The following is a 25896-nucleotide window of genomic DNA, read 5'->3' as shown; positions in this document are numbered from 1 at the left end:
TTGGACTGGACTGCATTTTATTGAGAACTGTTTCCACTATTCTGTCCCACTCATTGTATATAAATATGGAGGACAAAAAATTGGAATCACCTGTCAATATAATGTAGTCCAGTACAAGACCTCTGCAAACTACAACATCAATAATAAACGTAGAATTAAATGTACACATTCTCCACAATGTCAACAAAAACTGAACTTTAAAAATGGTGTCAGGTCGATGGTGGGAAGAGTCAACACCGAAGCAGTGGTTATCCATGAATGAATGGATGAATGAATGAATGAATGAATGAATGAAAGCATGACGGAGCTAATGAATGAACAGCCATAAAAGAGATTAGCGATTTGCCTGTGTGTGAATGGTGTGTGTTTTAAATCGGGGTTAGAGAGAGGCCAACAAAGCTGTTATGCAGATGGACCGAACAGCATTACATGCTGTTCGAGGCCATAATGAGGTCCATCAGAAATATGCATGGCTTCCCCTTGGGACCTAATCTCATTTGCTACAGTGAATCTGAGCCCTAAGCAGATTAAATTGATTCCACTGGATAATGGGTGAATTTTTTTGCAGTGACGTTTGAGATGGAACAGAGACATGGAATGTACCTGAGGGTGGCGATAAGTGGTGAGAAAAATGTGAGCAGAAAAAAAGACTACATTAGGAGAAAAGAGACTCGAGCGCTGGCCATTATGCCAGTCCCTGACAGCTTTATATTTTGCTTGAAGCTTAATGTAAAAGGCATAATATGGACAATAATGGAGAGATTTATGCCTGTAGAAGCCGCAAATACATATCATCTTGAAATATGACCTTGGTGATTGGATTTGGAAGTGCCTTTGATTCTTTGATATGTTCCCATTTACTGTAATTAAGAACGGAGCATAAAACTACAGCTTTATTGGGGAGGTGTACTGCAACAGAAAGCCACCATATAATGACAGCAATAGAATATGCACTGAGAGAGAGAGAGAGAGAGAGAGAGAGAGAGAGAGAGAGAGAGAGAGAGAGGGAGAGAGGTAAGGTAAGCAAGGTTTGTGTCTGACTTCAGAGCTACGCCTGCAGGGATTTCACAGAAACAAGACATTTTCTTTTGAGCTGACAGCTTTGAGAGGGAGCAATTCAAATATATCAGGGAGTTATATTTGAAATAAATTGATGGGAAAGGAAAATCTTTTTCACGTTTCAAAATGATGCACGATATCAATATTCAATTCTCGGCTTGAAAACCTAAAAGTGACATAAAAAAAAAAAAAAAGACTAAGCACAAGAAATAAAGAAACAGTGAGGAAATATCAGGATTTGACACTTAAGCTGAAGTGCTTTGTGATGTATTACAAATGGATTATAATGGCATTAAAAGCTTGTAGACACTATTCTGACGATCTAAACCATCAAACAAACATGAGAAAGAATTTTTTTTTTTTTTTTAACAGAACTTTCAAACGGATTCACACAACACCATGAAACTTTGTGGAAAGGTCGGTCACACTGATTGACCAGAGGAATGTGTGTCACTGGGTGTGATTAACTTTTGCTGAATATCCAACATGTTGAACTGGCATATCTTGACTGTTGCATGGTGTTGGTGGAGGTACGCGCCCTACTGGGTGTTTTTTCTACTTTTTTACTGCATGTGAACTCTTTTGGATGAAAAATGCCTTAGTGATAGCTTTAAATTCAGCTGCTGGTTTTTATCGGCTTCATAAGAATAATTTCTAATTCCGCATTCACATCATATTGGAGGAAAATGTGTGAGTAGGACAATGCAGGATGATTCATGTGGCTAATATGAACACCTGCAGCCACCATCTGCTTCGACTGTTATCTCACCTCTGAGTGGATGTTATCAGTCATAATCAGCCCGCAGGTTTGGGTTAGTCGGTCCCTGCTGCACCTTCTAGTGGCTCAGAAGTTGTTAGCATCTATTCCCATCATCAATCACTCCTGTCAAACCGTATCAATGTTGATCCAATTGCGGACGGCAAAGCATGAAATAACACATAACAGATGACAATTATTCATTTGATCTGTTGCTGTTTTTACTCAAAGTTGTCGTGGTTTTGCCAGTCTGGGTGTTTTTAAGGGCAATTGAGCTTTTAAATCAAGTTGCTGCTGTTTTTCTCTCAGTTCCCACAAACTGACGACTGAGTGTGTAGTTTCTGCATCCAGACGATGTTTCATTTGGGTTTGGGTCGTGTCGGCACCGAGATGAACCCTTTTTGCGTCTTAACAGCGTGCATGTGCCTCTGTTTTTAAATAAACCCACTGCTAACTACAATGACCGGCGGGGCTATTAATGTGTGGTGCAGCTCATCTCGGCCAGAAGTCTTTTTCTTTCAGCACTGATCCAAGGATTTTATTTCTGTCTCTTTAAGATCTTACATTAGCCAAACTACTGTTCACATCTGTTGTGTTTGAGCTCTTCACTGGACAGTTTGGGCTGCGTAAGTTAGCAACATCATTTGTCAGACAAATGATGTTGAACCTCAATATAAAGTGGAATCTTTGGAGCAGCTTTTTTCCCACCTGAGGTAATAGGTTAACGATTTATGTCTAAATATCAATACATCTTAATAAAATGATGTATTTATTTTCTCAAATAGGTGTATCTGCACATTTCTAAACTTGTAACTGCGAAAATAAAATGTCAAAAACGTCTCATGAGCGACTGTTTGGAGGAAATACAATGTCCGCAACAGGTCAGTTAGCTTTAGCCATTATCTTTAGGGGTTTCATCGGGCTTAACTTTCTTTAGCTAATCGGTTAAGGTTACGAAACGGTCCTTGTTCAGGTCAGGAAAGGGTTTGTTGTGATGGTTAAGTTTAGGAAAGGTACTGGCTCAAGTTAACGTTAGCTGGGTAATGTTTGCACACTAAAAATGGGCACGGGTCCTGTTTGAGTCCATGTGATTGACCCGTCCACCATCCTGAATCGCAACCACTTCGACTTCATTGGTGTTTACGTCACGTCACGCCTGGCTCCAGGGTCCCATGTGATTGGTTAAAACAGATTGACGATAGGAATAGATGGTAACAGCTTCTGACAGTCATATGGTCAACTATTGTCAAGCTCCTTGACAGCATAAGGTATTTTTCCATGAACCATGACCACTGTCTTCTGAAAGACCAATTGTTTGTGTTCACTTGTGATTTGTGAGTTAGAGATACTGGCGCCCACATCGAGGCTGACATGAAAATTTCACCCTGACGTGAAAGTGTAAGCAAAATGAACCGGCTCCAGCTCCGGTGCCTACCTTGGTACCTGAGAGCAACGCCAGTGGAAGTGCCTGCAGCGTCTGTTGTCAGCTCAATGAACAGATGCCTGGAGGTGCTGAGCAGACCCTCGTTGGGCAGATACTCCACCTCATAGGAATCGTACAGGGCAGGCGCATCTATGCTGTTACCGTTCTTGATTAGCAACCTGGAAAAGAGGGAGCAAAGAATGATTTGGGTACATGAAGCAAGGTTTCTTCCTGATCGCTGAGCTCCTGTTATATCATATATTTTTAATTTCATTACACAACCTGTTGTATAATGACCAATAAACTTCCTTGTATCCTTGTATCCTTGTATCATAGGATTTTGAGATGTTAAAACTGGGGATAAATTCTCTGCAGACATCAGGGAAGAAATATGTCACTCAACATTGAATATAGCATAGTCTATTTTACCGCTTTCACACAATAATTACACTAGATAGTACTTTTCCACCCAATTGTTGTGGAAAATGCTTTAACAAACCAGCAGAGAAGAACATTTTTTGCACTGTAGAAATGCTTTGACTATGGTGATGAAAAGGTCACAAACTTTTACATCAGAAATTTAATAGAAAACCCAAAGTGGTGCTAATAAGACATTATAATGCATCTTAAGCATGATAGCAGCACACTGTGAGTGCACAGTTTTATTATTTGTGATGTGATTTGCTGGTGATTCTATACTCTATCATAAGAAACATTCTTTCTTCATGAAACTGGATCCAAAGCTCCATGCTAACACCTCAACATTCTCTATGTGAGTGACATTAGACTCCATGATAACACTTGAGGAAACACAGCACTGATGGGTAGTTGACTTTGTGCTAACACTTTAGCATACACAAGGCTCCGTTCTCACACTCACCACATCATGTTGAATAAAGGCAGGTGATCAGCAGTATCTAAAGTCAGGACACAGATATGCAGCAATATGGCTGGTAGATTAATCAGTTTAAAAATTAAATACTATTACTTTGATATAACTTTTTCTTTTTTTGTTAAAAATTATTTTTTTTGGGCATTTCTGCTTTATTTGACAGTCACAGTGGAGATAGACGGGAAAGGCAGGGGAGAGAGAGGGGATGACAGCCAAGTTTATTTGTGGATCATTTCAGTTGGACATCTGAAATCAACCTGATACCAGTGAATGTTAGGACCATTTGAAAATACTTTCAAGATGCTGTTTTTACATGGCATGGTTTAATATCAGTTATCCGTATGAAACCCAGGAGCAAAACTGCTTTTATTTCTTTTCAAAAACATCTCATCTCAAATCAATCTCAACTAAACAAATCACATATACATAAAAAACATTAGCAATTAGAATTTTTAAAAAGAAAATTAAAGAAAAAACAATAATAACAATAAACTAAATAACATTTAAAAATATCAAATAAACTGTTAAAAAATATATATATAAAACTGTGTCTAAGAAAAGATCCAAAATATACCAAATAAAAATAATTCAAAATAATAATATTAATGATGATGATGAATGATGATAATATTAATTAATATTAACAAAAAAAAAAAAAACAATACATCTAAGAAAGTGTTATAAGTTGTCACTAAATTCAGTTGCATTGTAGCCTTGGTGTCATGTTTGAGAAATTCAGAGTAGCTATTCCAAAAATGTTGCCGTTACCAACTAATAACATGAAAAGGAAAAACCTCAACGTGATTTCCTCTGTTCATCTTTCAAGGGAGAACCTGTTTTCTTAATACTAGTCATTTATTCCTTTGAAAGGACAGTTTACTTCAGCTTGTTATACCATGACCTTTTGCAATCGTCCATCGTCTCTTATTCCTTCACTTCTCCTCGGTAGTTTTCAAACGTGCGAGGACTAGCACTGTAACAGCAGCACGTACAGAAGACCGAGGAGCTGCTGGCTGCTTGACAAAATGGATCATTCAGCTAATATCCCCCCGTGGCTGCTCTTTTTAGTCCTATGTAACGAGAACCTCCTTCTGATAAAATGACACTCTACTGTCACTCCTGTGAGCTGCACTGTCAGCCATTTCCGCTCCTGTGGAGTCGTCATAAATGGAGGTCTTCAAGAAACTCATGGGTTTGACTAAGCATAAGTCACTAAGTATAAGAGGCCTGACAGTTGCACACAAGTGAATATAAGCGCCCAAGCAAGACACCAGCAACACATCACATTTATACTGCCCGAACCACGAGAGACCAAACACAGTATAATGGTGTGAGAAATGAGGCCCGCAAACAGGAGCAAAAGGTTGATTTAGTAGAAAACCACTCAAGGATTGAAATGATATGGGATATTTTACATAATAGCTGCTGATATAGAGCTGAATTTTATGTGATATGTATTATCTTTAGATTTGACAGATTCCCATGCTAAGGAATTCCACATACTCAGTGGTTTTCCCCCTGAACTTTATTCTTCTCAGGGAGAAAAGGCTTCTGAAATAACAATTCAGAGACACTAAATGAATTCACTCACAGAAAAGTCAACTGAAAAATTAAATGAAAAAAACATCACAGGTATTCCATGGTCAGTCAGGAAGCTCCATCAAATTTAAAGTGAATAACAACAAGTAGCTGGGAGGGAAAACCATCACATTGCTCTCTGCTGTTTGGTTTGGTTTACACATTTCCAATTGCAAAAGTTACATTTGCTGCTTACCGATCGTCATCCTCAGCCAGCGCCACTTTCTCAAAGTGAATATGCAGCTTCTGGCCCTCTGGTGCCTCCAGCAGCCAATGGCAAGTGAGGTTGTTGCTGTAGTTACTGGGAAAACCGGGGGATACAATCCGTCCAACAGTGATATTCTTTATTAAACCCCCACAGGCAGCTGAGAGAAGGAGAAAGAAGTAAAGAGAGTTATGAAGCTCAAACTTGAAGCTGCACTAGGCATTTTTAAATGAAAAATTCTGTTGTTTATTAGTCTAAATCACAAAGTGGAGCTGCAAAAGAGAAGAGCACCTTTCAGCCTATTTGCTCAAATTATATTCTAGTGTTGGACAGTGGTGGGATATCTTCTCTACACTGAAGAGATGATCCAGAACTAAAATGTGAACTGAACAAAAGTGTCTCTCAAAAAAAAGAAAAGCTGGACAGAGCACTAAATACAATGGCTGAAACTTTTCACCAACGCTACAACCCCATCACATGCAAAGAAAAGAATTTAGTTGACTGACCACCAGGGTAAAAATACTATTGTTGTGCTTGGACCTTTTGCGGGAGTTCTACTCCTTCGTCCGGATGGCGTGGTTGGAGATATTTCACACAACAAGGAAGATCCGTTTAGGAACTTTACTGAAGTTTGCTTGGTAAGTACAGAACATGCAGCTGTATACAATAATATTGGTGAGTGAGTCTGAGTTGGGTCATGGTCCCTAGCTCGGGCACAGAACGACGAGCCTGTCCGTCCATGCAGTGAGCCGTGGGCACCATTCAACAACCAACTGCCAACTGAGGAATCAGGTGGGGAGACCCCGCCACGGATCCCATGCGCGTGCACACCATGCCTGCTGACCAATAGAAACGCTGCACCTAGCAACACACAAGTACATTCTGCACGGGAACAAAGAAGGGTCAAACATAGTCACTGTGCCTGTCCTACACTATTAATATGTTTTATTTATCCATACGTTTCTGAAAACTCAAGGTCACCTTACAGTCAGTAGAATAACAGTAAAATAACAGCACACTACACAGTAATTAAAATATCTGGGGAAAAATGAGCAATTGGGAGGGATGGTTGAAGTGAATTTGCCCGTCTAGGTCTTGAGGTTGGATTTAAATGTCATACTGTCCAGGGAGGGAGCTCCAGAGCTTAGGTGCATTTCGATGAGGAGTCCGGCTGTGGAGGAGCAGCAGAGAGCCGGAGGTCTGATAACCATGGAGGGGCGATATCAAGGACTTTACATGTGAGAAGAAGAAGCTTGCAGTCAATCTGGACTTTGACAGAGAGCTGGTGGAGTCTGAAGAGAGTGGGGGTGATGTGGTAGGTGAAAGGGCTCCAGGTTATGACCATTCTGGACGGTCTGGAGCCTGGAGGAGTTTCTTTGCTGTGAGAACAGAACTGCAATGATCCAATCGAGATAAAACCAGAATGTGAATTAAGAGCATGATGCTGCGGAGTAACGGGGAAGGACGGAGTCTGGAGATGTTACAGAGATAAAAGAAAGCAGATTGGGATTTGTTTTTGATCTGTGGCTCAAATGGAGAGGTCAGAGTTATGCCAAAGCTCTTAACTTGTTCTTTGACATCGGGTTTTTGATGTCCATGAGGCAGCTGGTGATAGCAGCAGAGGGCACTGCAGTATTGGATAGAGATGGTGGATAAAGTTGGGTGTCATCAGCATAGCAGTGGAAATGAATACCATGGTGGTGGTGACCTAAGGGGAATAGATATATGATTAAAAGGAGTGGTCCCAATACTGACCCCTGTGGGACACCCTGTGTAATTAATGTACATTCGAATTTGTGGTTCTTGGGCTGGACAAGCTGTTGTCTCTCTGTATTTTATGAGAGATTGTGTCAAAAATAGAACTTAGGTTGAGGTGATGAGGATGGAAAGGGGACCAGAGTCAGCCACACAGAGGAGGTTGTTGGTTATCTTCATCAGAGGAGTCTCAGTTCTGTGTTTACAACAGAAACCAGACTGGAAGTTACTCTGATCAACCTGTGAGTCGGTGAGCTGAAATTAACTTAATTTGAAATGAATGTAGTAGTAGTTTAGTATTACCAGGTTCCTTGAGGATTCGAGTGACAGCTGCTATTTTCAAGTCGAGAGGAACAGGGCCAGAGATGAGGAAAGTGTTGATCACTGATGATATCAGGAGGGAGTGGGAGGGTAGGAGGATCTTGACCACGCTCATGGGGAGAGGGGGTCGAGCTGATAAGTTGATCATTTGCTTTTCCAATGAGTGTTGTGATATGATTTTCTGACGGTAGCTCAAAACCAGAAAGGGAGGAAGTGCAAGCAGTACCCAGAGTGTTAATCCAAGAAAGATCACCAGGCACAGTTGGAAGTGGCGAAACATTGTTCAGTGAAGTATAGGAAGGGAGGGAGGGTTTCAGGTGGCTTGAGTAACTTTCTGACAGTAGAGAAGAGAGTTCACATATTTCCATCCCCAGAATTTCTAATGCTTGCATAGTGGGATGTTTTAGTGGCAGAGGTGGCGTTCTTGCAATGTGAAACATGCTCAGAATACATCTGAGAAGAAGAGCACAGAGGAGAGTCCACCATCTTAATACTGAGGTAGCACAGTGGAGGGAGGGAGAGAGAGGCGAGTAGGCTGGGAAGGGAGTTAATTCCAATTGTTAATCAGACATGTTAATGTGTTTAATGCTACAAAATGTTACAGTTCGCTGCACCATTGATTGGCAGGGGCTGACACATTAAACGCTTTGTGATCAGAGATAGGCCAGAGCAGCAAGACACATCCAAAATATGTCCTTTGGTGTGGTTTTCAGAAACTGACAAACTTGAAGTCACAGGCCATCAAGGACAGAGTGAAATCTTTAGTAGGCACATTTTTGTTGGGAGACACAACATGTGCATATTACAGTGAAACTGTTCATATTTTCAAGATACTTGCAACATGTTCAAATGAGATAGGATATAGCAGCATAAGGAAAATGTGAATTTATTTAGAGTCGTATACATCTACTATTCACTTTGAAGAAGCAAGACGTAGGGAATAAAAACTTCCTAGATTAATTTACGCATTAAGACATGGCTCCCTCTTTAGGAATGTGTTTGTGTGTATTTTCCTCTTACAGATCAGGTCAAGGTTATCCATGCAGACAAAACTTAATTAAAGTGGAGCAGGAGGACAAAGCCCAGTGGCACCCTGCCCAGTCTTCAGTAATCACACCCCGACAAACCTGCTTTAAGCTCTGAGTTGACTTGGGGCACATTAGAGCACACCACACACACACACACACACACACACACACACAGATACAAGCATACACCATGCACACACACAAACACACACACTCACAGATAGAAACACAATCAAGATTGCAGAGATACAGAGCCACAGCCTCACAAAACCCTCTTTCAAATTGCTTTCTGAGAAACACTCCCTGTGCTCCAAAGCAATGTCGATCAGACCGGCCAGGAGTAAAACGGTCACTTATTATTCATCAGCGAGTCTCATCGGAGCAACAAATGAGATCCGTCGTCCAACAACTCCAGCGGGAGCCCAGGCACATCTATCTCTATGCCTGTCATGCAAACGGGCCAGCAGAGCACAGACAACAGAGACCAACTCCAGTGGAGGATTGCTGCCTGTAAATTCGTAAAAAAAAAAAAAAAAAAAAAAAAAAAAACAAACAACAGCAGCAACCAGATGCTCTGACTGTTGACCGCAGCTGTCGGAGAAAAACGTGGGAGAACTTTTTAAGACTCTCGCCGACGAGCTTCTATTGAGAAAATTCATGGTGAAAAGCTGACATTAAAATCCAATTAACTTTTTATAAAGCCAGAAGCCAGCGCTGGCAGGGGAAAGTTTACTAAAAATACAAAATGCATTAATAATTACAATTCTGCACATATTATAACACTAATCGTAACACTGCTAATAATGCTAATATTATACACTGTATTAGGATATAAAACGAAATGAAAGGATCTTACAAATGCATTAATGTTTTATAAATACATCCATATCTATTAACCCTGTATAAAATTAATACTTAAATATTTACTTATATTTACTTATATATATTATATTTTCAAGTATTTTTAAAAATACTTTCAGAAATGTTTTTGCTAATTTTCCTTAAACATTCCCAGAATTAATTAATTATTTATTTATTTATTGGCTGCTTTCTTGCTAATTGTGGTCATTCATGCCTTTTTTCTCATGTTTCTCATGAAGGTGAATTGTAAAAAGTGAAAGTGAATTTACTCCAGTTTCACAGGGTTAATATAAGGGAACTGATCATGTATTTATAAATAAAAGTAATTATAGCATGGTGATTATTATTAGTGTCGCTATCATCATCATCATTATTATTATTATAAATCCCCCTATCTTACTCATTGTATGAGCAGTGAGAGCACTTAATTTATAACCTAACCCGTCCTTAACCCTAACCTTAACTTTCATCCTAACTCCCTAACCTTACCAGCTCCAGTCTGTCAAAGATGCTTGGGGGGAGAGCTGCTTGTCCTAGAGTGGCGTGGCTCACCCAGACACTGTGGCTCCTTGCCGCTCCAATAGGGGGTGCTGGCGTTGCGGCAGGTCAGCGTGTTGGGGCCCTGGAGCTGGTAGCCGGTCAGGCAGAAGAAGAAGGCCTCGCCTCCGGAGTGCAGGCTGGTCACGGAGACGTCGCCGTATGCCGGCCGCTGGGGGAAGGTGCAGCTCAGGACAAACGCTGCAGAGAGAAACACAGTGAAAGGAGGAAGGGTCATACCTGACGCTGAAGATCAGTTAACTGGACATTTCCTCCCATGAATAGACTGATAAGACGAAAAAAGGGGCTTTTTATGCAGTTTTTTTTATATATACTTGTTTAAGAGGGACAATGGGCAGTTGTATAATCGTCCCTGAATTAGCTAAAAAAAAAAAAAAAGAAAAGAAAAGAAAAAAAAAGGAAAGAAAAGCTAAATGTCATCTGTAGCCCAAATGAGCCTTCCAAAGAAGTGATGCCTAAAATGTTCAAGTTGGTGACACAGTAGACCACTGGTGTTCAAAGTGGAGTCCAGGATCCCCAAGGGTCCTTGATGGTCTTCCAGGGTGTCTTCAGCAAAATTAACGATAGTTTGATTTCACGTAATTAACTAAAACTTGTTAGAGTACATTGCAATACAATACAAAAAATGTGTGCTTATTTTAACATGTGTGAATCTCGTCATTTTAAATACTTTTCAGCGGAGTCTGGCAGCTTAATGAAAGTCAACTTGGTGGATCGGAACATGAAAACCCCTGATACAGACATTTTCCCCAGACGACAGGAAGCGCAGCAAGCCATGAAGACAACTAACAACTTTGTTCGTGAGACAAATACTCCATTAAAAACATACACAAGAAGAAATAAAATCCAATTCCCATTCTGATTAGCCTCCAGAACAAAGCCAACAAATGCTAGAATTATCTGAAGTCAAGAAAACCCCCCATCCCATCACCGCAAAAACTGCACGGCACTCGCTGTTTCACACAAACTCCAGCAAACACGTCCAGCCGGGCTTGGAGCTAACTGTCTCTCCTTAGCAGACAACTGATCTCCCTCCAATCAGGCCACAGCAGTTCAACTGGAGGCAGAGACAGAGGGGATGCGAGGCAGTCAACTTACCAAAAGAGTTAAGACGCCTAGAAAATACTTAGTGCAGAAAACTTAATTGAGTTGAACATTTTTTTTCTTCTACCAATAAAAGTCCATGTTGAACTCTGTGTGTGGAAGCCCATTTCTGCCAGGTAACAAATAAAAAAAACTCTGATAAAGTCATAATCATGAGATAAAAGTTCATAATTATGAGATAAGAAGTTCAAATTATGAGACAAAAAGTCAAAATGATTAGATGAAAAGTTCATAATTATGAGACACAAAGTCCAAATTATGAGATAAAAAGTCATAATTTATGAGATTGAAAAAGTCATAATTGAGATTAAAGGTCCTCAGTATAGGCTTTGACCTCAAGGGATTCGTTCTTGTGATACATTACAAACAGCCATAACCCATAACAAAATATGTTCGACAGAGCTCCATATTCTGTGACATGAAAGTCAGTGATGATACAAATAATAAATCAACAAAGCAGCATTTATAGGAAAAAAAACAGTGTGTTTTAAACTTTTAAACAGATTTCCAGCATGAATGAAGGTCTGCATTCAACGTGCAGAAATAAAACAACTACCAGTGACCTCAATGGCAATATATTTAGATTTACACCTTGAGCTCAGAACATATACAGGCGAACGCTTCACTAACTTCCATGTTGTTTAATTGAAATGAATGTCATTAGTGGCAGTGGGGCTTTAGGCCCTGGACTGATGTTTGGATCTTGACTAACATCCGCCAGCCATGTAAATCTGTTCAAACACATGAACACACAGCTTGATTTTAGGCGACTATATCCTCAACCACTTGAATCCTCTGGAAACTGGAAGCCCCATGTGGAAGTTTCCCAGTTCCCAGTTGTACGGAAGGCAGCATTATTCCACAAACCATTCCAGCATCATCTTCTTACATTCATTTGTGAAACATCGTGAAGAACCTTGTTTGAGCCGGTTCTGCTTGAGGGTTTTGGCCCTGTTAAAGGTTTTTTTGAGTGTGTGGCTGATACCTGTTGGGTTTCTGCACGGCGCCTTTAGATAACTTCTGTTATGGTTTGACACATATACAAATAAAACTGAATTGAACGAACTGAATATCCTTAGTATATTGAAGAAAAAAAATCATGAAAACTGAATAATTTATCCCAGCTTTAAAGAAACTTGACAATTCACCTCCAAGTTTTGGCTGCCTAAACATACTCTTACCTAAGTTTTACCTAATCTTTTAATGAGGCAAACAGGGAGTTAATATTAAGTAGTGCCCCACACATAATATTTTGCTTCAGGTCCTCATACTTTGCAAAAAACATCCAGATAGAAAACTCACCACAGGCCAGCCTTATTGCTTAAATAAACTACTCCTCTACTCTACTGGGCAAATTCTCATATCGCAAGAACTTGTTCTTAGAGATGTGGCAGGAATCCCATAGGTCCGACGTTGCAAGCTGTCACTGAACTGAGAGCTATCCGTAATTAACTTGTCTGATTAAACAAATGAATAAAACAATAAAGGTCTGTGGGAAAAACAGCATAACACCGCTCTGACATTTTCTGTACCAGTGTCCCCTTGTGGCTCCCACCCACTGGATTTGTGAGGTAGAATTCACAGACACCCACACACCGACCACGACACACACACCACACACACACACACACAACACACACACACGGCACAAAGGACCGCCATATCTGGCTCAGCACACAATGCCAATATCTGGGGAACATGTCCAGGCTGGCTCTCAAGTGACCAGTTAACTAACTGCTATTTTATTGCCACCAATCTGTCTTCCTCCAGCTTTCTGGCATTTGGCCATACATATTAATATATTTCTGCTAAACACTCTGATCCATCTCACTGTAATTGTCCTAGTTTTATTGTTAGCCCTCGGATGGCTTGGCAGTAGCATTGCTATTGATTCTGTCTGTTAGGGACAGCGCTGTGCCTCAGGCAAGGAAATATGTAGGGAGATTAAACGGGCCAATAAATGACAACCTATGACCTCAGTCGATTCAAACACTCCGTTAGTGTTGAGGGATGTTCGCCAGCCCTGCAGTGTCTCAAATAAATAGAGATAAGAAGAGCGGTGTGGGTTTTTATGGTATTTTTCTCATTAGAGCTGGCGTTCTATAGTAGTGCTGCCAGTAGCAGATGCTGCAGCTCTGTTCCGCCGTTCCCCAAGCAAGTCATTACCATGGTCAGCTGGAGCTATAAATTATCCAGGCCGACCAAAAACTAGAAAACTTGTGGGCTCGCAAGGGACAAAAAAAGAGATAAAAGAGTCATCATGGTAGCATTGTGGCTTCATAACACTGGTGTTAACAGGAGCTTTCACGGAGACAAATTGCCCCTGGAACCACCAAATGCCCACTATATGCTACATCACTTTGTCTTGTCTTCTTGCACCTTCTGGTCATTTATCATGTTTGGTTTAATGAAAAGCTATGATAGCGCTATTTTTTTTCTATCTAAGTGGTTGTGGAGATGTGGCTCAGCTAAAGTCTGCGGGACAGTTTAAGTGCCTCAAGAGACACTTCAGGGTCACAGAGGTTATGGTGAGTTCGCCAGCAGAACTCCTTTATGCAGGCGTCTAATGAGTTTACATTATACACGTTTCTATACTTTATGTTTCTGTGAATATTACTGCAGCCAGTATTTTGACTGTGTCCACAGTGTGGGTGTGGTTACATGGAAATACTGTGCTGTCTATATTTTTCTTCTCCGCATCTGCTGCAGAGTACAAATTTACCCCTGCCTCCTGTTTTCTTTCTATCTTTGAGGGATTTTCTTGTATATGTTTTCTTCTAAATTTCTCATTTTCAGGTCATTTCTTTCTAATTCGCTAATCGCCTTTTTCCTCACGTTTTGAAAGAGATCAAGTGAAGTTGCACAGGTTTCAAAAGGTTAACATTTATAATTGTTCTGAATTCTGTTGAATGTTGAGAGGCATCACTCCTCTGTTGCTCTCCTCGCGGTTTCTTCTTTTTTTTCTCCCTGTTAAGTTTTTTTGGGGGGAGTTGTTCCTTATTGATGTGCAGTCTGAGGACAGGCGATGCTTGTTGCTGTAAAGCCCCACGAGGCCGCTGTGTAATTTGTGATACGGGCTATAGAAATAAAACTTGACTGTGTCTCATCCATAAGGACAGTTATCATCATGTTAAAGTTAACATCTATCCAGCTGCATTATTTTTGGTTTGGATGCTGTCCAGCTGATTTTCCACCCATGCTACATTATTTGAAAGATACTGGGAAAATGGACACCATGTGCTGAAGCTACTGGGTTGGACTGGATGGAATTGGAATTTTCAATCGTTTTTCTCAATCTCAGATGAAATAATGATGTGAATATCAGACTCTTCTTTTTGGACGGCCCACCACACTCTAACATGTAAGAGAGCAAACCTCAAACTCCTGCTACAACGCATGGGAGAAACAGTAGTGACGTTTTCATTGAAGTAATTGCGTTGCAACAATAAAGATGAATTAATCCAGAATTAGCGGTAATCTGATCTATGTTTTGTAAATCTAGGTTTAAAATGAGTAAATGTGCGTTTTAAAATAATCTCAGCCGTGTTGTACCACTAAAATTTAAATACAGATTAACCAATCTTTGATTTAATTTAACCATGTAATTGTGCAATAATCTAATCTGTCCCTGCAGGACCTGACACTAATTCAACAGTGCAATATCCCTGTGTATATTAGGTGTATATAGGTAGACGTTTTTTTTTTTTTTTGTGTCTGTGTATATTATTGTAATATGTTTTAGGATTCATGCACATATTGAATTAATGCACATGCTTTCAATATAGCTTAATAGCTTAGACATAATGCACCTACTTTTAAAAACTTTTTTAAATATTTCACATTTCTTTCGATTTTCTTATTATTTAATGCTTTTCTTGACAATTTGAGTGGCTGCAGCTGACCCGATTTCCCCTCAGGGATCAATAAAATATTTCTGACTCTGATGCTGAATAGGAACATAACATCTGATTAATACATTTATCTGCTGTGTTAAATCGTGCTTTAACGAAACATAAGCCATTTTCAGGGACAGGGCAGAGAGCAAAGTAATGTGGCATGACAGCAAATTAGCCAACACTGTAATGCCACAGGTAACAAATACTGGGAACATTTTTAATTTTTTTAAACCTGCAGAGACAGTTTAGAAATCAGCTGTTGTTTCCTCTGTTGGTTCTGGCAGGTGCTGCTTCATATTTCTCTCTAGGTGCACAGAATAAAAAAGAGCAAGAGAAGATGAAGATCCCAGCAACACCGGGTGAGGAAACACTGAGCTACTTATTAAAACCGGCACGTTTCGGCTCAGCCTTCATCAGGGTTACAACATCAAACCTGTGCGTTGGCTGAAATCTGATGCATTTATTTTTCATTGTTGCAATTGCTGTTGAAACTCCTGCCACAGTCCAGCTCACTGTTGATTTATGAATTTCATTTGAAAACATCCAGTGGCATAGAATCACAGAGCAAAGCAGAGGCTGAAGCAACGGAGGTGCAGCAGCATTTCTATCACTGCCATGTTTGATGGCTGGTCCAGTGTTTTCATTCACTTCAGTAATAGAGTCCTTATTGAACCTGCGAGTCCTTATTGAACCTGTGGCTCCTCGAAAACCCCCGAATTTTCATTCACCCAGAATGGATGAGTCTGTCCTTTATTTTCCTGTGAGGACATTTTGCTCCATACACCTGCCATTTTAAAGTCTTTAAACCACTTAAACTGAATCCCTTAGTTAGATTAAATTTTCAGTTTAAAGTAACGGTACAGCAGAAATGAAGTTAATCAAGACTGAAATGCAAGATTAAATTTAACCCTGTTTATTTTTCAGCTTGGTGCAACCGGATAATTAAATCGAGGTTTATTTTTATACTTTTAGATTTGAAATGGGCTGCTTCTTTGCACCAGTAATTTTACCACCATTTCGGTGACATTTCAGCAAAGTAACAGTGCTATTATTTCTAGCAGGATATTGAAGAACAGTTTCCATCCCTGTTACTGAGCCATAAGAAGGCTGTGTGTGTGTGTGTGTGTGTGTGTGTGCAGCTGCCATGGGAAAATGTTTGCCTCAACTGTGTCTAATAGGGCCTCATAGCCACAACAGAGATCACAGAAGTGAAATAATTTGAGATGTTTAATGGTCCCCCGTAGCTCGCTGATGTAAATTGAATTTATTTATTTTGCAGCTGCATTGTGATGCAGCTTTGATGTGAAATGGCTCTGCTCGGATCAAACTTCATCTCTAATCTTGTTTGTTCCCTCCAAGCATTTATTTCTGCTGACCATTGGCCTCACATTACTGTGAAGAGCTGACAAACTCGGGAGAGATTAATGTGTCTCGCAGTTCCATTTCCTGGCTTTGCTCTGAAACAGTTGTGATTTCTGCGCCCGAGCATTTGCAAGGAAAAACCACCGACTCTGTATAATACTCCATGTGTGGGACCCGCCACCAAGTTAGTCACGCAGGCAAATGCCAGACTATATGACTGACATACGCTAAACATATTCCTCAACCTAATTTTGGCTCGGCGTAATTGTATCAAGGCTGATTACACATGGTCTGCATTCCAATTAAAGTGAATGCAGCTTGAAATTTAGAGGCATCTAATCTAGGACTGGTATCAGTTACTGAAGGAAACTGCCTTTTGATTGAAGCTGCAGATAGCGGATAGTGTGCTGACATTCGGTGTCTTTAAATTTATTTTCGTACACAAAACAATTACACAAAGATATAGCCGCGAGCGCCAATTTGCAGGCTCCGGCCCCTGTGCGCTCGGCGGTGGAAGGAAGCAGCTCGATCGGCCAACATGAAAGCTGCATGCAGAAACGAGCGCGCCACCGGGGAGGCGTGGGCTTTCACACACCTCGCAACTTGAGGCAATAACATCACAGGTGAAAGACTGGGGTATTTTTATTTATCTGTTCAAACTAAAAATGCTTCATATCATTCAAATCATATCATTCTGCTGGGTTTGGACTGTCAAATACTTTGGAGTTTGGTGAAGTTTGAAGAAACATTTGGCAAAATAGGAAATGATGTGCTTTCAAAGTTAATTATCTAGAATCTAACGAATGTCAGTTTTGGTAGCATTTGAATGAAGACTTGAGTTATGTTGAAAAGCTGAAGAGGGCTGAAAAAAAATCAGCTCTGTAACACATATGAGGGATTTTTGATTTTTTGGAAGTTCAGAATGTGAAATGTCTAGAAATTTAGGTTCATCATAATAAGCCATGGGCAAATTTTATGCATTGACTGAGTCATGACCTTAGAGTGTGCAAAGCGAATTTTGTACAAATCCATGCAGTCAATTACTGGATATTAATTTTCAACATCTGTGGCACACCCTTGTGAAAGGTGCACAGACAATAAATCAAGTGCCGACTTTGTTGACTCATAAGATTTTTGTGTGAGCTCTTGTATCCAAATGAGGTTCATCCCTATTGAAATGCCGCAATATAAACTTTTTTTGATGACTGACTTATGGTAATCTGTTGGTTCCACAAAGTCAGTTAGACAGAGAAAAATTCTCTCAACCAAACTGGAATGATTTATGTGGTCTGATATAATGATGATGACAATAATATTGAGAAGAAGAAGAAGTAAGATGTTAGGTTTAGGCATAAAAACCATGTGGTTAAGGTTAGGAAAGGGTTGGTTTAGGTTAAAAAAAAATTAGGTGACATAAGCAAAAATATAAACACCACTGTCACTTTGCGCTACATTCAAACTTGCCTGGGTGAGAGTTGGTTCACCCTGATGCAGACTTCACACTCACATTCATGAGCTATGTTACAAACAACCATAATCCGCAACAAAATACGTACACCTCAAAAACATAACTGAGAATGTTTAGTTTTATGAAAACGTATTTTTTAGCCTCATATATCAGTTCAAAAAAGGGAAGGAGAAGAAGAAGAAGAAAAGGAGGGGAGAGAGAGAGAGAGAGAGAGAGAGAGAGAGAGAGAGAGAGGAATAAGCCCTGGCTGATCCAAGGAGAATCTTCTGGGCTGCACCCCTCTTTCCCTCCACCCCAAGAGACTATCTACTATGATAAATAGCCAGAAGGAGAGAGAGAATGAAGATACACACACACACACACACACATATACAGATCATATATTAAAGAGAGAAGCAGAGAGAGAGAGAGAGAGAGAGAGAGAGAGAGAGAGAGAGGGAGCAGAGATGATACAGTGTGAGTTGAAAGCAAAAGAAACGAGGGAAGGAACAAATTGCCAGCAGACTGCCATCTAATATGTGCTACAGTGAAAAGTGCTGCTCTCTCTCTTTCTCCCCCTCTCCCTCAGAGTCAATGAGCCAGCAAGGGGGGCTCCAGACCCACCGACCCCCACCCTTCCCCCACCCCACCCCCGACACACACCCCGACGCTCCGCCCCGCCTGGAATCCATTTATTTATGTTTTAGTGTGGCGGGCCTATCGGCTCAGCAGGGGCTTGTGGGTGCAGGATGCGAGCATGTTGTTGTAGCATGATCACCCCGCTGCCGTTTCTCTTTCAATAGACCAACATGGAGGGGGGCTCGGAGCCCTCCCCCCCACCCCACGGTGGTAAATCACCCGCAGGCAGCACTCTCTCTCCTCCGCTCAGCACCGGCTGCTCCGCGGGGCCAATAAACGGAGATGTGGGCTGTAATGAGAGGGGCTGAAGAACTCATACTGGGAGATGAGCCGGCAGCAGCGGGCAGTAACGTCTTTACTGCAGGCCGCCGTAAATTCCTCAATAACACAAGCTCGCCGTCCTGTCTGCTAATGGACACTTATGAGTGGGGCATGAGGTCAGATTTGTCTCTCCTCTCCTCACATCTCCCTGACACTGGGATAATGTTTGGATTGACACTGCTAATAGCCAGAGTTTTGAGCCAATTATATTTTTTCATCTTTAATTATTAAAGCACCACACTGGGGCTGCACAGATTAATCTAAATCAGTGCAATATCCAAATCGCAGCAGCTGCATTTTTTTGATAAAGGTCAAACGTGACAGTATACATCTATAAATGAAGTGTTGTGGAGCTGCAGAGATGCTCTGGCCAACAAATCATATTCCCCAGATGAAAAAGTTCAAATAAAATCATAAAAAGGGAATGATCACTCCCACTAAAATCACAGTTATTGACATTGCAATATCTTTTAAAATAATTGCAGTTTCCATTCATTCCACTACGATATGAAAATGAACTTTCAGAGACTTCAGACTTTCTTCACCGCAGTATTCCATCATAATAATAAAGTCCTCCACATTAGTTTTCCCAAAAGCAGCAGCACTGTTGTGTTTTGTGTGTTTTTAAATTGTCAGAGTGGGATTGCCACAAAATAGTCCCCAGGGTAACATTTGCTTTTGCCAATCATCTTTTCCACGGTTTTATGATCGGCAGCGACATTGTTAGCCGCAATATGTATGATCATCTCATGATGCGAGTAATATCTGATCTTTGAAACATCAACATTTACTCGTTCTGCACATGCAGTCTGGACTGTTAGTAGATGGGAAGGGTGTCAGTCATTCTACCAAACACTTAAGACACTTTCATTTTTATCAAATTGAAATGTCAAAAGCCGTTATCCGTGTTATTCGTGTGTTTGCCACAATAAGAGCGGTCCGACCATGGTGTCTCACCTTGCCAATCTTCACTCCACAGGAACTGAAGTCATTCAAACTAGTTAAAACATCCAGATAAGGAAGCTAAACCTAATTATCATACAGGAATCTGATACAGTGTTAAAAGCAACTTAGAAATTATATTTACAAACACGTAAATTCCAAAGGGCGCCTCAGAACAAGTTTTGCATTTTATTTTGTCATGGAAAAATCTTGAAAATCTTGCAAAATGGTAAGTTTTAGGAACTTCACAGCCTTGTTTTCCAGCTGGACCACCACAGTTTAGAGCTTAGTGTCTCAAAGGGCTGACAAATGTAGAATTTTCTGAGGCCGGTGAGTTGAAAATGACCAACAGTGAAATTACTGTCCAATACTGTCAGCAGCAAAGATATCTTTACTTCTTTCTATATATTACTAGATATCCCTAAATACTGTAAATACTGTTAAGACTGATTATGCTGTTAAAAAAAAAAAAAGAAAAAAGAAGAAGAAGAAGAAGTGCAATGACAGTCACTAACTAAAAAAAAAAGCTTTTTCAATAAAGGCATCTTTATCAGGCATCTTAAATTATAATATTAAGCGTTCACTATTAAAACCCTCTTGTAAATGCTTAATGAATTGAAAAAGACAATAAAACACATTATGGTAATTAAATTACCTTTTAGCAGAATGATTGGGATGTACAGTGGCCCCTCGTTTAACGCGGGGGTTACGTTCTAAAAATAACCCGCAATAGGCGAAATCCGCGAAGTAGTCAGCTTTATTTTTTACAATTATTATAGATGTTTTAAGGCTGTAAAACCCCTCACTACACGCTTTATACACTTTTCTCAGACAGGCATTAACATTTTCTCCCTTTTCTCTCTTGTTTAAACACTCTCAAAGTTCAAACCTTCGCAGAAAAATAAGTCCAGTATTATAGAATGAACGCATTCTGTACTGTACAGGAGACACGGCACGGAGGAGATTGATTGACAATGGTCTACAGTCCCTTAGCCAATCAGGACGCAGAACACAATGAGCTGTAAGAAAAAAAAAAAAAAAAAAAAAAAAAAAGCATGCAAAATTGCACACAAAAAAATCTGCAAAACTGCAAGGCCGCGAAAGGTGAACCGCGTTATAGCGAGGGACAACTGTATACTGCGCATTCTTTTTTTTTTCTTAAGTAGTCACTGGTTTTCTGCAGTCTGTCTCATAATATATACAGCTCATATTCATATTCATACATGCACAGTTTAAGTATTAGTGATGCTGTAGCTGATGTCGCTGTGGACAAGCCTCCGCTCCAATTACCGATTCCAGTCGCTTTAAATAAGTTTGTGCACAGTGGGTTTACTGTCAACGTCCTGTGTCATGACAGCTCTGCAGATGTTCTGTATTATAGCACAGAGTAATGTCCTTTGCTAACAGAGATGAATGGTCTATTAGCACTCCTGTATTTTACATGGACTGATGAAAAATAGATACATCCTCCTCTGTGCCCGGGCATCAATAATAAACTGACAGAGGAAATTCATTTACGCCTCGCTCATCAGAGCTCATTGAGAATAATTGGGCATGACAGGCTTGTACAGGAGAGGACACTCGATGGGTGGGAAATATCCTTCACTGATGAGATTTGATTTCACACAATGTCATAACCTCTGCCGTGTCGGATTCGGCTCGGCTGTGGACTCTCTGTGGTGGGATGAGCGACACCGGCGATGTTCACACTGCAACTGAAAGAGTCTTTTTGGTTTTTGATGTCTTCTTATCAGTGTTAGGTGCAAAAATCAGCACAGAGTCACATTTTTTTTCCATTCCCACACGTGGCTCACATGGATATTTGCTTAAATCAAATGAGAATCATATGAGCAGTCATCCAAAATAATCAGATATGAATAGAACTGTGGAGGAACGTGGAGACTTCAGAATGAAAAGACACACATTTCATGGGCTGATAATTCATAGCCCGAGTTAATTGAGGATTAATTTAGCTATACATCCACAAATCACATTCCCATGAGTATCTATGCTAGCTGTAATGAAAAATGAATAAACAAACTTGAAACAACCCGGGGTGAAATGCTGCCTAGTTTCCATGGAAATCACCCGCCTTTCATTTTTCCTTCACACAGTGGGTGGAAAAAACATAAACTCTATAAATAACAGCATCTTCATAGATATTGTCACCTTGTTGTATTGTTCTCCACCAGTAAATTAAAGATTAACAAGTTTGATTTGAAAATGTGGCACAATAAACTGTCACTCTCGGCCTGCTGACGTGGAAGAGCAGAACAAGTTAAAGCTGCCATACGCATGATTTTGAACATGAAAGTAAGAGATACTTAATGGTATTCAAGCTTAAAATGCCTGTCTGCCTGACTGTCTTGTCTTCTCAGTGATGTTGGGGATGTTTTGCAGTGTTTTGCAGTGTCTTATGGGTGCAGCCAACCATCAGCTGGTCAAAGTCACATGACCTGCGGTAGTCAGTGGCTGCTAGATTGAAGCTTTCGGGGATTTCTCCACCACGACGTCACCAAACTGTTCCATTTGAGACGATCCTTCAAAAATACAGCCAAGAAATGCAGCAGCTTTCCAAGAGAGCGTAAAACGTAGCCTTGTCAGCCACATATATCCATCAATCCAGTACAAAAAAAAAAAAAAAAGAAAGAAAAAAGATAATTCTACTTCTCCTTAAACGTAAGTTAAAATGCATAAACTGCATACTTTTACGTGATGTGAGTCAGTTTCTCCTCCGTCCCTTAAAGCCCTCAAGAAGCAACAAGGCACAAAAGTTGACATTTCTCGTGACGTTTGTGATTTGTGGTCTTGGTCGACTGCTCCAGCGGAGAGGCCATTGTAGCCTTCACCCATGTGCAGTCTTCCTCGCTTGCAACCCAGACTTTGAGAAGCAGCTTAAAACTTCTTTTATTAGATTAGATCAGATTACATTAGATTACATTAGATTAAACTTTATTGTCATTGAAAAGTACAAGTATTCAAACTATGAAATTAAGTTTTGCATCCAATCCATGCGAAATGCAAAACATAAACATAAATGAAGTGCAGGATATGTAATACAGTATATGCATACTCATATAAAGTATATATGATTAGCCTATTTAGAATAAATTAGACAAAAAAAATTGTAATCATGGGTTATTCATCTTTTTTATAAATGCTTCATCTGGCCACTGGGCCTGCTGGTGACACGAGGGGAAAGGTCAGAATCACCCAGATTGCCTGTTATATCCTCTACTCAACATGAACATTGTCACAAAGTTCAAGGGCTCTAGTTTCGCAGACCTGGCGAGGCGGGGGCGTAGCGCAGATGCGCTTCGCCAACTGGGTGTGGCCAGGCGGATTTTCCAAGTTTGGCACGCCATGCTCGGTGGCGCAAGTACTCCGCCGTCCCTCCTACCGGCGCAAAGGGAGGAGAGAAGGCGTGGAGTGGGTTTGACACAGCCGATTCACATGTAACCAATCAAATGAGCCCCTGTCCTTGCCTTTAAAATGCGCTGCGCGAAGGCGTAATGAAAGTTTACACAACAGACAAGGAGGTCTACTGCCGCAGGCGGAGCGGAGCTCAGGAGACAGGCGCGGAGCGGAGACCGGCGAGCAGTGCGGACACGTCACCAAAACCTCACAGGCAGGCTTCCGGGATGTCGGCACATGACGATGCAATAAATACCGAAAAAAACACTATTCAATGCTACGATCACAATCAGCACATACATATATCTCCATATCAACTGTCCCGTCACAGCTGATGTCAGATCAAAGGAGATTGGCACCGTTTGTGCTGATCGTGAGGTTTTGGTGATGTGCGCCAGGCAGCCAAACTTCCACTGCGCCAGCTCCGCTCCGCCTTGCGCTGAAAGTAGACGTGGTTTCAGATGGCGAGCTTTTGGCGCACCTCGGCGAAGCCTTTTGGCACGAAACTGTCACTGCGCCAAGTTGAATCTGTTGACACCTCCCCCCGCTGCGCCGCCACTCCCATCTCGGTGCAAGTCCGTCTGCGAAACTTGGACACTGTCCGCCTCTCCCGTTTCGCCGGTCGAAACTAGCTCTGCGCGGGGTTCGCCTCACTGCGCCACCCCGCGCTGCGCCGGGAAACTAGAGCCCCAAGTCTTACCACCAACACAACCACCACTACCACTCTTTCAACCTTTTGGCCTGCTGGTGGCGTGAGCAGAAAGGTCACAACCATTGACAAGGATCATCATGTAACCATCATGAATGCTGTCACCAAATGTCAAGGTGATCCAACAAATCGATTTGGAGATTCGGCCCTCTGGTCCTCACTGCTGACTGACAGACAGACAGACGTATAGGCACCTGCTTTCAGCACAGTGCTTTCAAAATCATGCAACTGGTCTGAATCCTTCGGCTTTTTGTCAATGTGCAGGTCCTTCTCACAGATTTACATTTTGACGTCTCCCCATCTACACACCTACAAGATGCATAGACTGGACTGTATTCAAAAGTATGGTGTGTGTGCTTGGCAGAAGTTTGATATATACATTTCTTAAGAAATGGCTATTATGGCATGCTCTCAGATCCCCAAAGCAGCCCGTCCACTGTAGCCGGCCTGCTGCCTATTCTATCTTGATATGTGGGCCTGCTGCCAACGAGCCTCTCTTGACAGTCTTCCCTGTCTGTGCCCCAGGAGAGCCAGGCTGAAACCACTGACTGAACTGCTTTAGGAAGTTACCGCACAGAGAGAGAAAAACTTCAGCCAGCCATATTAAGGGGCAGTAGCCGGGGAGTAGCAATTGAAGTTGGTTTTATTGTAGCTCTTTAAAGAAAGGAGCTGGACATGCAGTACGTGCCCCTTATAGTTCCAAGTCCAAATCCTATTGGAATATACTCGTTTTTGTTGGGACGGCTCACACCAGCTAACAGTGTAGGCCTTTCAGTGTTGGTGCTCGGGGACTCGAACAGTGGGACACATGGAAAAATCAGAGAAGGGTGTGACAAATGGGTGAACTTGACAGACGAATGTATTTATTCTGAAATTCCTTTGCCCAAAATGAAACCCAGAGCTCCATCCAGAGGGCAGAGACCCAAATCCTAACTTTGAAAATCAAACTCTACAGCAACACAAGCACATATGTTTCTTTGCTCTTTTCTGGGAACAGTGTATATAATGACATCAGTCCATGTCTTCTTCATGCTTGACGGACTCAGCTGAATACCCAACCTATTTGCATGTGCTGCTGTTCATGCAAATTTCTGATATGGTTGTAATTTAATGGAGTAAAAAAAAAAAAAATCAATTCGACTTCCCCATAATTAAGTAATGGAAAATCCTGTTGCAATTCCATCTTCTTAATAACCAAAAGAATATTAGCTGCATTAATTTGCCAGTATATCAGTGGTTTATAATTAACAAGGGAACAAGATGAACCGGCCTCTCCATGACAGAACAATTGGCTAAAGACTCCACTGCTACTTTTACAATGACATAATCGACTGGAAGATTGCTGACTGCTGACTCTCAAGTTATCAGTTTAACTGCACAACTTGTCAACTCAGTACACATGCTTTAAAAATGTTATTACATATTAATTAGGGTTTGGTTGTTATGGGGTTTTGAAAGCCAACGCTGAAATAATTTGGTTAAATGCTGATATTAGGTATTTTTATATTTGCCTATTTTTGTGCCAGACATTTACAGGTTCTCTCAAAGTTCAGATTTTCAGACCTTTAAATACACAATATGTAATATTTCCTTGATCGAATGCACAGATGACCATTACACAACAG

General features: G+C 40.9%; 1 protein-coding gene across 1 annotated transcript in view; it reads right to left on the bottom strand.

The window, feature by feature from the left end:
- The window catches only part of sez6b (seizure related 6 homolog b), a 191246-nt gene that overhangs the window by 39578 nt on the left and 125772 nt on the right, over nt 1–25896 (bottom strand). The window contains exons 5-7 of the mRNA XM_030067513.1: nt 10432–10617; nt 5906–6074; nt 3252–3418 (exon numbers count right to left, since the gene is read on the bottom strand). Of these exons, the coding sequence (XP_029923373.1) occupies nt 3252–3418; nt 5906–6074; nt 10432–10617 (522 nt within the window). The remainder of the gene's footprint in view (nt 1–3251; nt 3419–5905; nt 6075–10431; nt 10618–25896) is intronic.

This window comes from Myripristis murdjan, chromosome 13 (genome assembly GCF_902150065.1).
Source record: "Myripristis murdjan chromosome 13, fMyrMur1.1, whole genome shotgun sequence".
In the NCBI taxonomy this organism is placed as follows: Eukaryota; Metazoa; Chordata; class Actinopteri; order Holocentriformes; family Holocentridae; genus Myripristis; species Myripristis murdjan.
The sequence above is the reverse complement of the archived record's forward strand: the minus strand, read 5'-3'. Positions and strand labels throughout refer to the sequence as shown.